The following is a 22,212-nucleotide window of genomic DNA, read 5'->3' on the forward strand; positions in this document are numbered from 1 at the left end:
AAAGAGCAGTCCTGGTCATTTGAACTTCTCAAATTCATTAGAATGGTGAAGGAAAAATAAAATGAACGTTTTGTTCTTCCAAATCCCAACTTGAAATAGGATCGCTCGAAGTGTCCAAAATAAAAAAATATCTAATGCCAAAGACTATGTGCTAAAATTTACTTATTAAAAAAATCTCCTGCACTGAAGGAAAATAGTATAAATTACATTACCAACTTTCAAAAGTTAGCATGTAAAGAGTATTCTAGCTTCAAACCATTGCCTCTCTAAAGTTTTCTATAGGAAATTTGTGGATCAAAAACAAATTACAGGGGCCTCAAATGTACTGATTTATAATATTAAATATTAAAAAGGAAAGGAACCTAGCTATGTGGGTAAGATGAAGCAAAATTTCAAGGATTTAGTATCTTTAAATGATCATACAATTTTAGAGCTGAGTAGTTTAAGTAGAAATAAATACTAGTACACGCTAGAAGAGAAGGTTTAATAATTGATAAAAATGTACAAAAATATTCAAATCAGAAATGCTTTAGAATGTGTACCACGAAGTCAATACTTCTCAGTGAGTAGGGAAGGTAAAAGACTTCCTCAATGAAAAAAAGAGAAAAGATCGGATTAAAAAAAAAAAAAAAACAACTGTTAAAGAAAATGTTTAAGTCAACATTGATTTTTGTTTCAGACAAGGATATTGCAACTATCACTTAAAGTTTGGTGGCACATTCTTTAGTAGGTCCTTAAGGCAATATATTTAAACTAATTTACAATTTGATTTGATGTTAACTTTTAAAACATCACCTCAAAATAATGCCCTCACAACAGCCTTTTTTTAAAATGTATTCAGGTGTTTCATAAAAAATAATGGTGGCTTTATTATAGTAGTGCTCATTAGCACCACTATAGTTAAGGGTCTACCGGGTTTCCGTTAAGAACATCTATTTCTGAGTTCACCATAAAAGATCGTATCAGCTTTAACCAGTTGGGTAGTGCACAAAAAAGCAGTTTTGTCAGTTGCTGGTGCTTTTTTTGTACTACTAAATATCAAAAAAATTTTCATTATATCTTCAAAATCCAACTTCTATAAAGTAAATCAAATCGCCTCATGACTTAGACTTCAGAACAAAGTAGAGACATCTGCAGTTATCAGTGAATTGCCACCTTTAATCCATCCTGCAGTGCCCTATGAAAGGGTCACAGAAAGACAGTTATGACCGTATGAAAATATGATTCTTGATACAGAATCAAAAGTTATTTTCAATTTCCTTTGCTTTTTATAAAGTCCACAATAACAATACTTAAATGCACTTTTTTTTCCTGTGATATAATTAAAACCCAGTGTTATTTCAATTGAACTTTAAAATAGAGTCCCTGGTCTGAATTAGACTTTAAATCATACTGTAAACATATATTTGGTATAATTTATTGATCATCATCCAGTTGCTCCAAAAGGGTCCTTCTGCGCTTTTCCAATTCCCCTTCACTCAGTTCACTGCCAGAAGTATCCCAATTCCCCTGAAAAGACATTGAATACATTTAATGTCAGTACTCAAAAGCTTAAGCGGTATTGAACCTTTGAAAAAAAGAAACCAAAATATATGGACTATCTTCCACAAACAAGCTCATCACAGGGTTTAGGACTGACCTCTTTTCCAAAAGCCTATTAATGAGTTGCTAACTACTCCCTGGTTTTACTAGGGGAGATAGTGAACTCAGAACAAGACTTTTATATGGTACTACTTTCAGTTTGCGTTAATATGTAAATTGGGCAGAATGGTACACAATGGTTTCTTTCCCTTCCTCTTACACCACTGAGTATGAAACATTTTGTTTCCATTTAATGGAAGTTGGGTATTCATTACCTAAGGCACTATATTCCTTGCTAATTTTGTAGATTCTAGGTCGCCTTCTAAGTGTTTTGTATTACAGAAAAGTATTATGCTTTAAGCATACTATCCTCAGATAAACATTTAAGATTTATGAGGATAAACATTTAAAATTTACGAGGACAATACTTAGACTGAAAAAATTTAAAAAATAAAAATATTGTATTATTGGTGAAAAACAACCTTTAAAAAGTAGATCATCTATTCTTCCCTTCAGAGATTTCATTTAACTGACTACAAAGAAGAAACTGTTAAGCTGCTATTAAGTATTCAGGAAATCATTCTTCACCAAGGATGTGCATCAAACTCACCAGGGCAGCTTTTAAAAAAACCCTCCATATCAAGTGAATCAGAATATCCAGAGGGAGAACCAGGGCTTATCTAAACAGTTTAAACTCTCCATGGGTCTGTTCAGGGGCATTACTCCTGCTAAGTCCACAGTATTTGTAGAAGAATGGCAAGGCTAAGAAGGCTTGTGTTACTTTGCTGTCATTTACATACATACACACACACACACAGATGGGAAACTAAAGACTAATGTAATTTGGTATTAAAATGTTAACTTTGTAGTCCCCCTCCTATCCCTTTGCCTTTACCTCTTCCCTCACAATGATTACTCCTAAAAGTTACTGGAATGCTACCTTTTGAAACTGGATTTAGTAGTACTGACGACTGTGCACATCTGGAGAAACCCCGATCTGTGTCTTATATTCCTTAAAATTAGGTAGAAAATGTCCAGTGGTACTTCTTACAACTTACAAAGTAGAAGACCATATCCTTTTTCTTAGTGGGTTAAAACAATAGTCATGGAAGACTTATTTTTGAGGAATATACAACTTAGAAAACTATTTTGTGTTGAGAGGCAGTTAATTGAATTTTCATTGTTTTCTTCAAATGGTAGCCAACCTGCAAAAAGTCTATTTAATGTCATACAAACCACAATATCCATTTTTGTATTTTGAAAACACAGGTATGAAATAATTCTGAATACTTACAGAATCCTTTCCAGTCTTTTTCTTAGGTGATTTGTGTTTTGATTCTGATCTTTGTCTAGTTCTGTCTTTTTCACTTTCTCGGTCTTTTTCTTTTTTATCCTTCTCTCGCTCAGCATCTGACTCTGGAGAGTCCTATGTAAAAAATAACATCAGCATTTTGATGAAGATACCATTATATTTTTTCATATCTCCACCATATAGGTAAGATTTAAAAACATCCATGTATTATTATAGGGCATGTGTTCCTATTATGGTGAAATCTGAATTATTAACCTCAAGGATTCTGTAACATTTCCAAGATTCACTGGAGGGAGTTGGTCTTTCCTTTGGGAAGGATGACATTCTGATACATTAACATCACAAAAGAGCTTCACTAACTTAGGGAAGAAAGCACACAAGATGGGATTATATCTATTATATAAATGTAGACAAACATTACATTTTCTGCCAACCCAATATTGTTGGTTTGTTCAGATATCTATAGAGAATGCTGTGATTAGCTTAATCATCTAATAGGTTGACCGTTATATAATAAATTCTTTCCTCAAAACTGCAACTAAAAGCAAGATTTTTTTTTAAGAGATTTTATTTATTTAGAGCACACGTGAACAGGAGAGGGATAAAGAGAATATTCAGCAGACTAATATGCACTGAGTGCAGAGCCCAATCTCACGACCCTGAGATCATGACCTGAGCGGAAATCAAGTATGGAATGGATGCTCAACCAAATGAGCTACCTCGGTGCACTGAAAAGCAGGATTTAAAGTGCAATGTCACTGCCTAAATAAATGGTCCTTTATCAGACATGTATAAATTTGAGTGCGTAGCATGAAGAAAAAAAAATCTCATTCAACAAGTAGTAAACTGCCAGTCACTTATGTTTCGAAAAAGCTCCTTAGGGTATCTTGATACCTATGTAAAATGAAGAACTAAGTAAGAGTAGAGAAGTAGGTGAACGTTTAAACTTGTGATTCTCACCACAACAGCAACACATACACACTTGGGTCTTTCTGTAAGATTACTTTAAAAAGCCAGAGCGGGAATCTTAACACTGATACGTGTTTGTTTTCAAAGCTCACTATAAAAGATTTTAATGGACAATTACAGTGAAGACAAACTATATAATTCCTGAGTTTAGGTGTCCACCTGAACTGTGCTAGACTGCACAGGACTAGACAGAAAAGCGTTCTATCACCACTGAACAAGTTAAGGGCTAAAACCTAGGTGCAGTATAACATATTTAAAAGCTTGCTTACAGATTTATGTCTCCTCTTCTTGCTTTTCTTCTTATGTTTTTTTGACTTCTTATAACTTCTCTCTAAGCAACATGAAAAGAAAAAAAAAAGTCAATCTGAGGACATCCAAGTGCCAATGATTTTTTTCTTTAAAGTTTTATTTTGGAGAGAGAGAGCGCATGGGGAGGGGGTGTAGAGGGAGAGGGAGAAGGATAGAATCTCAAGCAGACTCGTGCTGAGCAGGGGTTCAATCTCAGGGGAGATCAGGACCAAGAGTTGGACCCTTAAGCGATGGTGCCCCACAGTTCCAATGATTCTATTCAAGTTAAAAGAAATGCTTACCAGACTCAGCACTAGAAGAATGTTCTGAGGCAGACCGAGACTCTGATCGCTGTCTTTTTTTCTTTGAATGGCTGTCGTCATCATCTGAATCTGATCCCTATATATAATACATCATATAATTTCACTCATAATTATGTTAAATATTTCAACACACTTATGGTACCATAATAACCTTCCTTACCGATCTAGAGCGGGAACGTTTCCTGTGATGTTTTTTCGATTTTTTAGAATGTTTCTTGTTCTTTGAATGATGATGTTGACATTCATGCTACAGGCACAAAAGGAAAAGAATTTCAAAAGTTTACATTTACCTAATAGAAGCAGATCATAAAGAATTTTTAAACGCTATACAAGTTATTAGAGTAAAAATCTTACTCTCATTTTGCACATTTAGGATGTACTTCCTTGAAACTGCAAAGAATTAGCAGTTAAAATGTTCTTTCCTTTCTAACCATCCCATACCCACTCATTTCGATATCTAAAAACAACAAAGTATGAAGAAAGAAAGCACTCTTTACAGGAATGAGAATGGTATGCTTTAGTAGGGACAATTAATAAACTCCAGAAAGTTATAATCTGTAGAACAGTCACACTACTTTCAAAACCAATGAAATAAAACTACATTCAGACATCGTTTTTCTGATCAATCTGGCTTTGGTCAGTGAGCTAGGCTTGGCACCATGAAAAAGAACTACCTCAGAGCCATCCTTGAACTAAGATAAACAAGGCTGGTCTCAGAATAAGCAAAATCTAATCCTTTTTTTCTCCACCCAAGGAGCATTCTCTTCCTAGTCATATGTTAAGTCCTTCAAAGACAGTCTAACACCACATGAAATCAGAAAAGGAATGTTGTCTCTGTGGATTTTAATTCATTTATTAATGCTGCAGTAAAAGCTCCTTGCCCCCAAACTTATCTATGGCTTTGAAAATAATTCTGCTTCAGTTCACAAGTAAGTGGAAATAAAACATCTGACTCAGAAGGGAAGCTCCTTTTACTCTATGTCACTGAATGCTAAATTCTTTGTCCTTTTCTAACTCAAAGACTCAGATTACTAGGGTCCCAAAACTTATTCCAATGTAATTGGCCCTTCCCTATGCTACGATCTTCAGCTCCATTTATGACCTCACCACTACTCCCAGCCAGGTCACCAGAAAATCTTGATTATGAACTGGGGGACAAGGTTAAGATACTAGCTAGAGCTTCTCACAATTAAGTGTACATTCTATTCCAGTGCTTGAGAATCTTGTTGAAATGAATCTGATGCAGGATTTCTGCCAATGGCGCCTAAGATTCTGAATTATTAACAAGCTCCCAGGTAACGTAGATGCTGCTGCTCTCAAACACACTTTGAAAAGACTTAGAGGCCAACAGGACTAGATCTAGAGGCAGCTAGGAGATAATAAAGGTGATTGTGGATACATGTTTACAGAGCAAACTGTTGTCGACAGTGAAATTCATTAATAAGAAATCCAAGGAAATAGTGAACAGTCAATTAAGTGACCTGCAGTGCCCTATGACCACACCACACCAACACTCTAATGTTAAATATATGCTAGCTTGCAGCATGTTGTAAAGTATCACTATGTCCAGAACTGGCAGGGTAGCATTACTTGTTAAAAGCATTGACCCCGGAGTCAAACAGTCTGGGTTGGAATCCTTTCTCTGCAAATTACTTCTCTTTGCCTCAGTTTGCTCATCTGCAACGTCACAGGGTTGTTATGAGGATTAAGTTCATATATGTAGTGTTTATAAAACTGTTAGAACAATGCCTGGCCCCACATAGGCACGAAATGTTTTTATTCAGTAATTACTAGTCTTTTTAGCATATTTACTACATACCATACAAGTACCTACTAAAATCTTCATCAAAATACCCTTATTCAGCTAATGGAGTAACTTGCAATTTTATCATTAGTTATTTTAACAAAAACTTCCTACTTATTCCATTATTTTCCAGACCTCCATGAGCACTGAACACATCTGACAGTGTAATATTTGAAATGTGTGCTTTAAAAGCTGTTTACGTTTTAATTTTACCAGTCAATTACAGAAGGCTGAACTCAATTTCTAAAACATTGTAAAAACATGAAATAAATATGAACGGTCTCTACAAACACATCTTTATATTCACATGCAAGCTTGGTTTCTTTTACTTAGAAGCAGTTTCTATAGAAAAATCATTTCCTTAACCATCTCAGGTAATTACATTTGTAGAGAAGCAGTATAATTTAAAAAACACACTTTGATCAATCTAAATTCAATTTTTGTTTATATTTTTATTTTGAAATAGTGGAGTTAATTATGAGAATACTAAAATTACCTCAAGCACATGCATAAAATCTTTAAATATTCGTTTTCTTTCAGACTCTAGAGTTATGTCCTCAAATGCTGGCTCTTTTACAAATCTCTCCCGGATCTGAAAAATTCAGATAAGAATACATGAATACTAAGTATACCGGTATGACTAAAAAGAATCACAACAGCAAGTAGTAACTATGACAGCCTCATCCCCTCAAAGTCTATTAAATTTCTCTTCCTCTGAAGTCCAAACCATTTTCAATAAATATTCCTAAATGCAGGGTCAGACTTGAGTTTATACTTTAAAATATTCTCAGTATATTTAATTTATACTCTACAAGTAACTTCAGCTTCTTTTTGTAGCTATAAAATGGGAAGGGAATTAAAGATATTTTTATCTTCAATTATAAAGGAAACAGATCATTAGAAAGAATTTACAATTATACATACATCTTCCCAGACAGCATCCAATTCTATTGGAGGAGTAGCTTGTTTCAACATACTCTTAAATGCAGATTCTTTTCGTTTCATTTTTCGAGCCTCCTCTTTTTCTCGTTCGCGTTCACGAGCTTCTGCCTTTTCTAGTAACTTTTAGAAAATCATATTTAATCAGTTATAATAGTATAATTGAAGTAATTCATTCTTAAGCATTCTCCCACCATTTCTAAGTTATGGGCCAATTTACAACACCAGTTAATTTGAGCAAAGGGAACTTCATCATTAGCCAATTATCTAAATACACTATTTTCTTTTACTTTACTACTCAGTAAAATCCTAGTCATATGCCCTTATTTCAGTAGCCTACAGCTTAAGTACTTTTAGCTGAATATATTAAGAATTGTACTGAAGTAGTTTAGTACAAACTTTGTAAAGCTAGTTGTTTTTCTTTTTTTTTTTTTTTTTTTTTTTTTTTAAGATTTTTATTTATTTATTTATTTGAGACAGAATGAGAGAGAGAGAGCACGAGAGGGAAGAGGGTCAGAGGGAGAAGCAGACTCCCCGCCGAGCAGAGAGCCCGATGCGGGACCCGATCCCGGGACTCCAGGATCATGACCTGAGCCGAAGGCAGCTGCCCAACCAACTGAGCCACCCAGGTGTCCCTAGTTGTTTTTCATAGTAAAGATGATAACTTACACTGTTGAAAGCCAACTTAATATTTCCGGCATCTAACGTGGTTGACCTTTTAGTTGAACTGATTATGGCCACAAAGTCTTCGAAAGTCGTATTTACTTCAACTACAAATCCTTTATCCTAAGAAAGAGAAATCTTGTTAACACTAATAATAAACATAGTATCAACTTATAAAATTAAAATATACTACAGATTAACAGTAAATAGTAAGTGTAGTGTTTACCTTTAGAATGTCTTTTATTATTTTCTTCTCATCATGATAACGTGCTTTAAGATCCTCAACATAAAACTTGAAAAGGTCAAGTGCAGTTGATCCTAATGAAAAAACTAAAGAAGTCAAAAGCTAGCTCTAACCAAAGAGCTGCAATTACTTTTTTGTTTATAAAACAAAATAAAGCACCCCTCCATTCCCCAACATAACCACCTTCCTCTCTGGCCCATCCCAACTACTATCATAACTATAAACTGGGAAGAAAAGAATCTCACCCGGTTGACCAAGCATATTAGTAAATCTAATGTCGGAACTAATTGTTGGATACAATTCCATCCAAGATGACATAGAATGCAGTTGTCCATGTTCGTGCAGTTCATCTAAAAATATCTGGGGAGGAAAACCCAACAATAACAAAAACCCATTATACTGAAAAGTCATCTTTAAGGACATTAGATATATTAATATAACATGTAAACACATTAAAAACAGCAATATTTGAAAATCTTGTACCAACGTACCCCAAATATGTTTTAAGGTACAAAGAATACTTGCTCTTTGATGAAAATAAAATCTTCTTTTAGGCAAAAACCTCTTCTGCACTTCAGAGAAAAGGAGATCTTTGAAAAACTACATTATTTTCCAGGCTTCAGTTTACTGTTCCTTAAGATGGAACATCATTTCAGTTTATACAAGTTGACTAGAAACATTAGGTGTATCTCTAATAATGAGGCTAAAAATGTGTTTACATGTTTCCTATAAAATACACTTTTTGTTTTTAGACACAGTTCCCAATGTGTTCTGGCTTTTTTTTTTTTCTTTTTTTTAATGAATAAACGTGGGGCCTCTAAGAAGATGTATTTTACTGAAGTGATACATAGTTTGAAGAACCAAGACTCAACCTCATTATCTGATTTAAAAATCTATTTCCTGGGGTACCTGTGTGGCTCGGTCAGTTAAGCATCTGCCCTTGGCTCAGGTCATATTTCAGGGTCCTGGAACTGAGCAGCACGTCAGACTCCCTGCTCAGCGGAGAGTCTGCTTCTTTCTCCCTCTGCCCTTCCCCCCAACTCTTGCTCTCTAATAATTAAATAAAATCTTTAAAAACAAACAAACCTATTTCCTTTCTTCCATGTTAATTTTATACCCTAAATCTAAATCTTTATATGCTTATTACAATTTGTTCTTTATCCTTTTTCAGTATTTGCTAATTTTTCAGGGCAACATATTGGGACTTTTGTACTCAACAATTTTTCATATTTCCTGCTTCCCCAAATCCTTAGGGTGTTTATTTCTATAAACAAACGTCTCTAAAGAACTATGGCCCAAAATTCTGCTCCTGAAATTTCTATGCCTGCACTGTTCAAGGTCAAATGTAGCTTCTAAGTCCATGAAATGTGGCTCGTCTGAACTGAGATATGTCATAAGTATATAACACGTGACGATTTTGAAGATTACCAAAAAATCTCTTAAAAAATACCAATTCCATATTAAAATAATATTTTGGATATACTGGGTAAAATTAAAGATTACTAAAATTAAAAATTAGTACTAAAATCATACATGAGGCATACAAATTTTTACAGGCTATATCAATGCCCTGAATAAAACCATACACCTATCAATTCCACTTCTCTTCATTCTTGAATGCAAAAACAAAGTAACATGCTGATACCAGTTACAGTAACAGTAATCAGAAACCATAGCCATATTTTAGGCTTAACTAAAAGACCCATGTGGACTTTACCTCATGATTTCCCTTCCAGCTCCAGCACTGACATAATACATACTATTTTCTGTGACCCAGATTACCTTATTTTTATTGTATTACTATTTTATCATATAGGTCTCCTTATTTTAAACCACTGCAAAACCTTCATAAGAGCCCTTAAAGTTCAATGGTTGCAGAGGAATATTAAAAAAACCTAAAATATGCTCTTCCCTTCTTCCCAGGCACAAGGCTGCTCAGTTAAAATGTAGGTTTTCCAGCCTCCTTTGTATCTAGTTGCAGCCATGTGACTAAATTCTCAGCAGCTGAATATGAAGTAGAGTAAAACTTGTACATCACTGGCTTAAAAAAAAAAAAAAAAAAAAAAAAAGAACAACTATCCTTTCAACTTCTTCCAAGCTGAAATGTGATAATGTGGACAACAAATTCCCAATTATGCATAAAAGGCTAACGGCCTAGGGCAATTCTAAAGTAGGGGCCAGAAGCATCACTATCACCTAGAAACTTCCTAGAAATATAAATTCTCAGAACCCACCCTAGACCTACTGAATCAAATTCTAGGGGTGAAGCTCAAGAAATCTGTGGTTTTAAGAATTCTTTGAATGATCCTACAGCAAACCACCAATAAAGGAACCCGTTAAGAGTAAGAAATGTTAAGGTTTCATGGAATGAGGACTAAAGGAATGCTACTGTCTATGGCATTTAAGATTGTTTAGTGACTTTTGGCATGACAGTAAGAGTTTATTTTTTTTTTTAAGATTTTATTTATTTATTTGACAGAGAGAGACAGTGAGAGCAGGAACACAAGGGGGAGTGGGAGAGGGAGAAGCAGGCTTCCCGCTGAGCAGGGAGCCCGATGTGGGACTCGATCCCAGGACCCTGGGATCATGACCTGAGCTGAAGGCAGACGCTCAACGACTGAGCCACCCAGGCGCCCATACAGTAAGAGTTTATTGAAAAGCCCTCTAGGTGGGATGCCTGGCTGGCTCAGTTGGTAGAATATGTGACTCTTAATCTTGGGGTTGAGTTCGAGCCCCACACTGGGCAGAGAGATTACTTTAAAAAAAAAAAAAAAGTCCTCTAGATGATTTAGATGCACACTAAGTTTTGAGTACTACTGCCTTAGGGAATAGCAATGTGCCCTATCCTACGCCAAATAATTATCATTAAAGGAGAAATAAACTTAAGTCTCTGTAATTTACCATTTATCTTAATACAGTGTTTAATGGAAGAGATCCTAGGTGGCTCAGTTGGTTAAGTATCTGCCTTCGGCTCAGGCTGCGACCTCAGGTCCTGGGATGGAGTCCCCTGTGGGGCTCCCTGCTCAGCAGGTAGCCTGCTTCTTCCTCTCCCTCTACCACTCTCCCCCCACCCCATTCATGCTTTCTCTCTCTGTCTCTTAATAAATAAAATTAAAAAAAAAAAAGACTGTACAGATTCAAATTCTGGCTCCACTACTTAGTTGTTGAATTTGGGTAAGTCACTTCGCCTGAGTCCATTTCCTTATCTTATATAAATGGACATAAGAGAAATAGTACCAACTCTTAGAAGGCCATAATAAAAATTTAAGTGATTATCAATATAAAATGTATAGCAGTAAACAATGCTAACCGCTATTAATATAATTACTGAAATGAGCAATCTGGTGAAGTATGAAATGTAAAAACTCATTACACTCCATGATACTATACTATTAATGAGAGGATAAAAATGATATCTGGAGGTGAAAATGAGCCACTGACCTATATAAAGAATATATAATTTCAACTTCTATGTATAGCATTTAAGAACTATGGCCCATCCCCAAACTATATACCCCATATCATTCCCTACTGTTCTCTAGACACTAAAAATCAACTAATGAGTCATCATACATATTTTTTCAGTCTTCGCTCATGCTATTCCTCTTCCCCAAGTGAAACCTTAATCGATTTACCTGTGCTCACCTTAAATATCAAACCTGCTACAGCCTTTTATGTTCCCCTGGCCTAAAATGGCTGTTCTCCTTGAGTTAAATGTGTATGGATCCTCCACAAAGCCTAAGTTAATGATCTGGGATGAGGGAGTCTCAAAATTGTTTCTATCACTGTTGAAGCTCACTAACCGTAGTATGAAATTAAACTAGAAAAGAGATTTTTTTAGTTACCTGAAAAGATTCTCTATTTTTACGCTGTCGTCTCCTTTCTCTCAGCAAACTCTTCTGTTTTTCTTCTTCTTCTTCCTTTTCTAAAGCTCGGATGTGTTCTTCAAAGCAAATTAATGCATCTTCTTTATCCATGTCTAGAGATTTTTCCAGTTAAATAAAATTAAAATGTCTGTTATCAGTAAGGAAAACAGTTTATTTACATTAACTTCCTTATAAATTTCCAATTCGCCTTTCCAAAATACTTGTAATTAAACTCAAGTATGACTTGTAATCATTTAAATAGGAAATGTTTTTAAAAAATTCCAGAACCTCATTAAAAGATAGCTTGAATTCGAGGGTGAAATAAAGACCATGCACAAGACATAATTAAGGAAAATATAACTGTTACTGTAAAGTTTGTCAGCAACATTAGAATTACCTAAGGAGCTTTTAACAGGACAGAATTTTAGGCCCTACCCCACACCTACTGAATGAAGCATGGTATTCAGAGGGGTAATCCAAAAAGCTGTAATTTAAAAAGCAACTAGGTAAGTCAGAAAAAAAAACCAGGGTAAGCTTAATGAAGGATAATGCTAATACAATTTTTGGTGTTTGCAAATCTCTAAAGCCATTACCTCAAGAAGACAGTGTGAGTAAAATTGTGGTAATTAATCTAGTTCATACTAAATTACACAAAAATGGCAAAAAACAGTTTCAGGTGTGCTCTATGACAAACATATTTTAAGGATTATCTGATAAAGTTAATATTTTCTTTCTGAATAATGAAACTTAATTAGACTCTATCTGGAAACCAAAAAAAAAACTGTATTAGTAATGGACAAACAATGGGTGCCTGGGTGGCTCAGGTGGATTAAGCGTCGGACTCCTGGTTTTGGCTCAGGTCAAGATCTCAGCATTGTGAGACTGAGCCCTGCATTAGGCTGGGTGTGGATTCTGCTTAAGATCTTTCTCTCCCTTTCCCTCTGCCCCTCCCAACATTAAAAAAAAGAGGAATGAACAAATAATTGTGTAACATTCAGTTAGTGATCTCATAATAAAAGTAAGAATTCTTTGCTATTGGACTTCTAAAAAAAACTTTCTCCCATTTAGTCTTTATTCTTACTCTGTAATTCCTCATCTTCTGCAAAAGTTGGATTATCCATCAGATACTGCTGGGCTTCAGACCAGGTAGTAGAGTATGTTACATTAGCCATGTTGTCAAGTATGTTTTTTAAGGCTTCCCAATTTCTCTTCCGTAACTGCTTTGCTTGCTCCTAAATCAGAAGAATGAATACACATTTTGAGGTTCAAAGAAAGTATGGTATTTGAACTGCAATCAGTGAGTTTCTTTACATTCTAAATGATGCCCAAATTTCATGTTACCTGTTTATTTTAAATATCAATACTACTTTTCCAGTGATCTTGTCCAACTTCTTAGCCTGGTAACTGCTTACCTTCAATTTTTTTTTTTTTTTACCTCTAAGAAGCTGGAATCTGGAAACCGTATCTTCCCAACAACTCCATAAATCCCTCTTCCTATAACTATGCATTATAGACAGAGTCTAAAACTAAGGTTACTGTCAACAAGTGACACAATAGGCAAATGCCAGTCTTCAACCACTTTCAGTTATGTTCAAATTTTCATTAATACTTACAATTCTATACATCTCAAGACTGAATAATACATAACTTACTGCAAAATAAAATAGATGAGGTATTTTAAAACACTATCGTGCAAACTCATTTTAGTGGTAACAATTATATATTACTGCCATTCTTGTATAGAAAACTAAATACATTATAAACAAAAATACTGAGTATTTTAAAAACCTAATGAATTAAAAAAAAAGTATCTTTCAAAGTGGGCATAAGACAGCCAATTAATGACAATTCAAGTAAGAGTTGGATAAATCTGTACCTAGTGTGTCCACATCAGTACTTACTATTACAGGAGCTATCCATTTTTAAATCTAACTTCTAATAAAGAGATCTGCTACACCACATAAATTGAATAAACCAAGCAACAAAAATGGACATGTTATAACTCCTAATCAGAATGAAGAAATATTTTATCTATAAATACTAACAACTATGAGTGAATAATACCTTTTCTTTTTTTGAAAGAAAGAATAAAACATCTTCATAGATTTCAAGACGATCACGTTCCGATATTGCATTCCAGACTTCCATCTCTCCAAACATTTGCTCTGCTTTTCTAGTAAAAAAAGTAAATGTTACTCTACTCAATAAAAATTAATTTTCAGCTATTTTAATTTTATGGTAAGCCTAAAACCACCCAATGAACACTCTAAGTTCATGAGTATATTATACAGGAAAACTTTTGGATAATTAAGAACAAAATAGCTTAGGCTTCCAGTCCTCCTTAGTGATGGGGTGGATAATTTTTTTAAGATTTATTTATTTGAGAGAAAGAGAAAGGAGGAGGAGGAGGGCGAGAGAGGCAGGGAGAGGGAGATGGTGAGGGAGAATCCCAAACAGATTCCCAGCTGAGCCAGGAGCCTGATGTGGGAATCCATCTCATGACCCTGAGGATCATGACCTGAGCTGAAACCAAGAGATGGACGCTTAACCTACTGAGCCACCCAGGCGCCCCAAGGAGTGGATAATTCTAACTGAGCCATGTTTTGTAGTCAAGACTATTATTTCTTAGGGTAGCTACAGACACTAACAAACTGTCCATGGAACTAAATTATAGACTTCAAAAAGTTGCCCAGAAATTTAGATAATACATAAAACAGGACTATTTAAAGAAATGAAGAATCTTTACCCTAATGCTTTTCTAGAAAACTGAGGAAAATAACAAAGTACATGTGGAAAATGAACTTAACTTATTGCAAAAATGTTAAATTTCAATTTATATATAATATACAATTAATATATACATATATATATATTTTTTTAAAGTAGGCTCCACACGTGGAGCCCAACGTGGCGCCTGAACTCAAAACCCTGATAGACCTGAGCTGAGATCACGAGTCAGACGCTTAACCAACTAAGCCACTCAGGTGCCCCTCAGTTTTTATATTAAATAGAAAGGAGTCAGGCTTTAATTATTACCTTCAGTCTACCCCTCTTTTGTTCTAGTCCCTAGTTAGTAACTCAGTAAAAGTCTATAAGTTAAATTCCACATTTAACTATTGATTTGTACCTTATAAAACTGCCCCACTCATAGTCATTTAGCTTTAATGAGCATATACTTTGGATTAGTTACTACACTTGACAAAAAGTCTGACAAGGAAACGGTGCAGTAAACATACACTATGCATTACTAAAAATCTTACTTGTATCTGGTTGTGGAAGTCATTTTCTCATGATTTTCAAGAAAACGCTGAAAGGATTCCTTAGCCTCTTTGTATTTTGATCGTGCTTCTTCTTTTTCTTCTTTCTCTGTCTGGACTTTGTAAGCATTAAAGGCTTGCTTTTTTTCACTCAACTTTGCTAAAGCACTAAATAGAAAAAATACCATATAAGAGTAAATGAAAACAGGATGATCAAATGTCAATGCTTTGAAAAAAAAAAGATTTCATTTACTAATCAAAATTTCAGTAAGATATTAAAAATTAAGAAACAATTACAGAAAATAATTTCTACTTTAAAATCTGTACTCAAATTGTATGACAAGCTTTTTGGCTTTTTTGGTTCATATCTGACATATAACAACTGTTCTTGGTATCTAAAATAAGAGAAGACAATGAAAGTTAAAAATTACATTATTTTACACAATTTTTAATTTGTAGGGTTGGAAAAGTAAAAAACTTCAAGTGTTACCTGTATCGTGGATCATTAATGATCATTTTCATAGCTTGTTCCCATGAAGCATTAGATGGTACCCGCTGAAAACCATTTAATGACAAAATTAAAATTTTGCAAATACTGTAAAAGTCATACACCAGGAAATAAAGTATAATACTCACTGCAAACATCAAGCACTTCCCTTTGCTCAAGTTTGAAAGAGATCTAATAATTTCTTATTGAACCAAGGCAAACCTGGGTAATATACATATAGACCAAAAAGAAAACTTAAACTGATATTTAACAGAGCAAGAATACTTTTCTTAAGACTTTCAGTTAAAAGATAAACAATTTTTATGAGTAAAAAACATTATACTAAATACAGAGGTAGAATGTGCTGTGTAGTACTGTACACAAGAATTTTTTTGATGAAAATCAGTTTCACAAAAATATTCTTCAAAAAAGGCAAATTTTGTTCATTTTTGCTTACAACAGTTTATGAAATTACTATTTTCAACAAAGGCATCAAGGTACTGACTGCATTAAACAGTAACTTCATTTATTAGGTAATTATTGTATGTCATATAAAAATCGTTAATACCTTTTCTTTCAATAATTCTTTAAACGCTTGCTTTGCCTCTTCCTTTGTATTCCAAGTATAGGTTTTCTTTGCTGGTTGGCTTTCCTCCTCTTCTTTTTTGGGAGTAAAACTAGAGGGAAATTCAAACACTGTATTTATAATTTAAGTAAATATTTGCCTCACTTAGAAAAACAATGTTTTCATTATTTGTTTGAATATATTGAGGTTAAATTTTACAATTTTAGAATAAAGTCTCCTATATGAATCCTACACACTTAACTAAACATAAAGACATAAAGGTAATGTAATTTTTTCCTGAAAACATTCAGTTATTAGGACCTTGCATGAGGGCTTCTAAAACAAACAATTACACTAAAACATAAGTTCCACTAGTCCACAAATGAATACTCTTAAATGGTCTATAAAACTCACCCAGTGTCTTCATTTCAGTGCCTTCGTAAGTAAGGATTTGGGCAAGTGTGCATGAATATAAAAAAGATGCTGAGGATCTAAATCAGGATGGAAATACTACAACTCATGCACCAAATCTAGCCCATTGCCTGTTTCTGTAAATAGTTTTACTCATGAGTTTATATATTGTTATGGCTTATTGTGTGCTACCATAGCAGAACTACATCATTGTGACAGAATTTATGATCCACAAAACTGAAGTATTTACTCTGATAATTTACAAAAAAAAGTATGCCAAACACTGACCTCAAACAAAAAGAATTAACATATCCAAGAATTATCAACTGTACTAGTTTGGGGGTCTTTATGAAAAGGTCATATAATCCCTTCCTATATAAAGGGAAAAAAATGCAGAAAACAAAAACTAAGTAGAAAACTTAGGGGAAGATACTGGAGCAAATACTAACAACCACAAAAAATATATTCACACCCTCTGAGTCAAGTAACCTTACTTTGGGAAATTTATTTAAAATCATCAGAAATAGTATAAAGGGCCCAGTCAAAAATTAACAGCTATAAATGGTCTATACTAGGGTAAATAAAATAGAAAGATTATAATGACTCAGGCACTTAAGGAAATACTAGAAAGAAAATAAGCAGGAAATAATTGTTCACTGCTAAAATTACGAGAAACAAATTACTATAGAAAAAAATAAAGGATAAAAAGATGTAAAAAAATACCATCCCCAAAAGCTTAAATATCTATCAGAACACTGAAATTTATGTATAAGTAAATAATAATATGCCATCATTCAACATGATGGGGTATCTTTATAATGTAAAAAACATCAGATATAGGTTTAATATATATATATGTGTGTGTATATATATATATATATATATACACATAATGCATGTATTTTTAAATGCGCAGAAAAAGGGCAGAAGGACAATGTCTGGCAGGTTCAGTTCAAAGAGCATGCAACTCTTGATCTTGGGTTATGAGCTGGAGCCCCATGTGGGTGTAGAGATTATTAAAATAATAAAACAGGAGTGTGTCAGTGGCTCAGCTGATTGAGCATCCAACTCTTGCTTTCGGTTTAGGTCATGATTTCAGGATCCTGAGATGGAGCTCCATGCTGGGCTCTGGGCTCAGAGGGGAGTTTGCTTTCCCTCTCCCTTTACCCTCCTCTCCTGCACGAGTGTGCATGCTCTCTCTCTCAAATAAATAAATCTTTAATAAAATAAAACTTAAAAAAATAAAAATAAAAAAGGGCAGAAAAATATAAGTAAAATGTTACTCTTTTATGCCTTCAAATATACCATATAGATTCCTTTTTCAACTTCTAAACATCAGAAAAAATTATAAAGCTCTTTTCAACTTTGGGAAACGTACATAAGAAAAAATCTAAAAAGTATATTTACAAGAAGGAGTTGGGAGATGAAATGAATATGCTTAAATATTAAGATGGGTGATCATATTTGGAATTTGACACCATGGTTAACAGTTTTTTTAAAATATATGTGGGGGGGGGGGGGGCGCCTGGGTGGCTCAGTTGTTAAGCATCTGCCTTTGGCTCAGGTCATGATCCCAGAGTCCTGGGATCAAGCCCCGCATCGGGCTCCCTGCTCTGCGGGACGCCTGCTTCTCCCTCTCCCACTACCCCTGCCTGTGTTCCCTCTTGCTGTGCCTCTGTCAAATAAATAAATAAAATCTTTTAAAAAAATAAAAAATAAAATATATGTGGACATCATTAAAGTCAGGAAGCATGGCTCAAGGTTACTTTTTTATCTATATAAATCACAGCCATATGAAATACGACCAGATGATAGGGAACACAAGTACATGTGAGCTATAAACTGACAGATGCAGCTGTTTTGGCATATTAAAAAGCTGTAGCAATTTAATTACAGTAACAGTTTTCTTTCTACACCCTACTAAGTATTTTTGTCTGTCTATGTTTTGCTTCTATTTGTTAACATCAAACTATAGCACTTTTAGGGCTGTGCTAAGTCATATCTGAGACTGTCTGTAAAATAAAGTAATACTAATCCTGTATTTAAAATTTTGTTATTTTAATAATCATGGCTTTTTTTGATTTAAAATTACAGCACCACAACTGATGTATCTTGATTACTAAAGTGCTTGGTACCTCAATTTAAATTTGTGCCTCACCCTCGATCTCTAAATTCTGCTTCCTAAAACTTCTGAGGATTAGTTTTTCAACAGTTTAAGAGCATGACCTCACAAAATTCAGTCTTGATGATAATGATTCATTATCTAATAAAGGCTCATGTTTTAATTCACAAAAAAATTTTAAAAATATTTTATTTATTTGACAGAGAGATAGAGAGAGCACAAGTAGGCAGAGAGGCAGGCAGAGGGAGGAGAAGCAGGCTCCCTGCTGAGCAGGGACCCTGGGATCATGACCTGAGCTGAAAACAGCTGCTTAACCAACTGAGCCACCCAGGTGCCCCTCTTTTTTATTTTATTTTATTTTATTTATTTATTTGACAGAGAGAGCACAAGTAGGCAGAGATGCAAGCAGAGGGAGAAGGAGAAGCAGGCTCCCCGCTGAGCAGGGAGCCCGATGCAGGGCTAATTCACAAAAAAACTTTTAAACACTCAATGGCCACCATGTAAACTGGCAATTTCTTGCATTAATGAAGTCTGGTACTGATGTGCAAAAGACAAGTCACCGAACTTACTCAGCTACAGTTTCCTGCTTAGCTGTTTCTTCTCCAGTATTACTGGATACTTCCATACTCTGTTCCTGAACAGCAGGAGTACTAGTAAGTTGTGTTTGTTCTTCAGTTGAAATTGTCACTGTATTCTCGTTATCTACAACGGTAGCAACAATCGAAGTAACTTCTGGCTCAGGAACGACTGGGCCAGTTCCACCGACAGTGTTTGAAGCAGAGGTGGAAGCACTGGCATTGGCTGCGGCGGCGGCAGCAGCGGCGGCGGCGGCGGCGGCAACAACAGCGGCAGCGGCTTCTGCAGCAGCCATGGTGCTCATGGTGGTCGGAATTTCTGTTGTAGGAACCGGGGCTGTTGATGTTGTGGTGCACTCCTCTTGCTTACTATATATTAAAAAAACAACAAAAACCGGGTCATCTCATTAAGTAATAATCAGAAAGCCAAACAATACTAGTTTTTATCATAAAATCAAATGAGTAAGAGAAACTAAAAGGGAGAAAGGCAATGTGGCAAACTATTAAGCCATTTGAAAAGATGAAAAACACAGAATGACATTGGATTACTTTGATTTAACTGAGCCAACATTCAGGTTAATATAGGATAGGGACTCATGCAACACTCTACACTTCCAAAAGTCCAATAATTGTTTTCGTTCACAAAATGCCCTACTATCAGACTGTACTATACATCATAAAATTTGGCCTATATCATAAATTTCTATAAGAACTTTAAATTTTATCCATTTCATATATTAAAAGGGAAACCTGAATACAGGAAGACATATATACTTCATCCATTCCCAAATTAAATCAAACCAAATTTTGAACTTTTCTACAACACAGCCTTCTTAACTCAAAGGATGCAATCCAAACTCCAACAATCACTGTCTAGTAAAGTGTCATTTGTATATGTTGAGTAAATATCCTTCTCCTGCCCCCAATCTCCAAGGACATCAAACCATCAGGCCCGACATGTTAAATACTATTTATACTATAAAGCAAATAGTTAAAGCAAGAATGCTATATACAGGAGATACCAAATTTGTAAATTGTACTGACGCCCAAAATTGCTTACCTGCTTTCTTCAGCTTTGATCATTGCTATTAAAGAGAAAAAAGCAAAGTTACATATGACATGGTTTTTAAATACAATCACTGAAAACAAACATTAAAGGGAGATAAACAGAAGTTTCATACAGTAAGATTTAATTTGCCATCCAAAAAAACAAACTTGAGCAAATTCGTGCTCCAAAGTTGCAGGGTAGCAATTAAAGAATGAAGACAAATTTAAACAATAGCAGTTTTTAGGAAAGTTTCTCTGCACACTGCTCCTTTCCCAAAGGCTGCTGGCTATTGCAAAAACTCTCTGAAAATATCTGTATAATTCTGGATTAAAACAGTATTTTCCCCAAGGGTAAAACTAACTGATTTTTTTTTCTAAGATACCAAATTCAAAATGAGACCAAATTCATATCATGAAATTCCAGCACAATATACTAGCATTGACAGGTAGATAGACAGTTATACACACCAACTGTTTTGTAGTAGGGTTATATCAGAAATGAGCTTGATATTTCTTACATGAATAAAATGGGAATCTACCTATCTATAATATTATTATTAGCCAATGCTAGTGTAGAAATTTAAAGAGCTTTAAAGATTTGCATTCAATATTTCAGCTTTTTTTCCAATTAAATTTTTCTTTATGGGTAACAAAAATATTCAGCATCTTTAGGGAATGGTGGTCCACGTAAGTGATAACAAAGCTGAACTTTATGAAAGTATTTTAAAAACTTAACCCCCTTTAATGGAAACGATTTCTGAAAGTATGTTTAGGATGTCTGACAAAACATACTAAAGGAGTCTTCATTACTAACATAAATTAACATATTTTTCAGATACAATGATGATCTAAGCTAATTATGTGACACAAGAAAAAGGTAAGTAGACTGAAGACCACTGTTCTTTTAGGCAATTTTTATTCTCTTTACTGTCAGATGTCATTCCACACTGCAGACTACTTTATTAGCCCCATTTCTAAAAATCTGCTTCTAAATCGATAATTTATGATACCAGATTCTATTAGAAGCGAGAGTAAAAGCACTAAATTTTCAATTCTCACTCTAATCTCTGCTCTTTGAAGAATTGGGTTTCATATTAATAAGGTAGTATTTCCAGGTTCTCAGGATTATTCTGAATAGTTGAGGATAATGAAAAATACTCCCTCTGTAAGTAAAGCATGGCATTTTGTTTAATTGTCCCGTAACATAAAGGCTATTTTGCAATGTTGTGCTAAAATAATAACAGCATTAAATGTATAGTCTGATAATAAAAAAATTTAAACTGAACTCAAGGCTCTCTGCTATCTGCTATATGGGTTAAGTCACATATTGCACATATGTACCAACACACACCCGTTGTATTTAGAATTATTGTACATGATGTCCTTATTCAATTTTCCAATGGTAAATTAATTTTTTTTAAATCAAAGTATAATTTTAAAAGTCACAAGCTCATTTATAATATAACCCTTTAATGAATTTTTAATTAGAGGTTTCTCACTGCAGATTTATCCAATCATGGTTAGTGAACATTAGTAACATACTTTAAAAATGTTAAATAATGACAGAAAATGAATTATCAAAGCAGCTCACCATGCAGGTTTGATTTTGTAATAAGACTTCCAGCAACAATGGTATTCTGGTATCCTAGTTTCAGTGGAATCAAATCAAATAAAAATCTATTTAAAATCTATAGAACTGATATCTAGAGCAACAAGAAAATAAGAGCCCATAAAACTGTTACACCATTTAAAATGTTCT

The 22,212-nt window shown here is 34.4% G+C and overlaps 1 protein-coding gene across 10 annotated transcripts in view; it reads right to left on the reverse strand.

Annotated features, from left to right (window-relative positions):
* Positions 1-465: 465 nt before the first annotated feature.
* PRPF40A (pre-mRNA processing factor 40 homolog A) overlaps positions 466-22,212 on the reverse strand; it is a 56,124-nt gene continuing 34,377 nt past the window's right edge. For 3 of the 10 annotated variants that reach the window (XM_027588440.2, XM_027588445.2, XM_027588437.2), the window contains 19 exons: positions 22,045-22,098; positions 20,467-20,491; positions 19,401-19,775; positions 16,302-16,410; positions 15,737-15,801; positions 15,250-15,414; positions 14,054-14,162; positions 13,071-13,221; positions 11,969-12,102; positions 8,369-8,483; positions 8,106-8,209; positions 7,886-8,002; positions 7,202-7,339; positions 6,774-6,869; positions 4,634-4,720; positions 4,453-4,549; positions 4,132-4,193; positions 2,876-3,007; positions 466-1,509 (listed from right to left, as the gene is read on the reverse strand). In XM_027588440.2, coding sequence (XP_027444241.1) covers positions 1,417-1,509; positions 2,876-3,007; positions 4,132-4,193; positions 4,453-4,549; positions 4,634-4,720; positions 6,774-6,869; positions 7,202-7,339; positions 7,886-8,002; positions 8,106-8,209; positions 8,369-8,483; positions 11,969-12,102; positions 13,071-13,221; positions 14,054-14,162; positions 15,250-15,414; positions 15,737-15,801; positions 16,302-16,410; positions 19,401-19,775; positions 20,467-20,491; positions 22,045-22,098 — 2,228 coding nt within the window. In that variant the 3' untranslated portion in view covers positions 466-1,416. The remainder of the gene's footprint in view (positions 1,510-2,875; positions 3,008-4,131; positions 4,194-4,452; positions 4,550-4,633; positions 4,721-6,773; positions 6,870-7,201; positions 7,340-7,885; positions 8,003-8,105; positions 8,210-8,368; positions 8,484-11,968; positions 12,103-13,070; positions 13,222-14,053; positions 14,163-15,249; positions 15,415-15,736; positions 15,802-16,301; positions 16,411-19,400; positions 19,776-20,466; positions 20,492-22,044; positions 22,099-22,212) is intronic. The other 7 variants (XM_027588444.1, XM_027588439.1, XM_027588447.1 and 4 more) reach the window with 4 other exon arrangements.

This window comes from Zalophus californianus, chromosome 3 (genome assembly GCF_009762305.2).
Source record: "Zalophus californianus isolate mZalCal1 chromosome 3, mZalCal1.pri.v2, whole genome shotgun sequence".
Lineage (NCBI taxonomy): Eukaryota > Metazoa > Chordata > Mammalia > Carnivora > Otariidae > Zalophus > Zalophus californianus.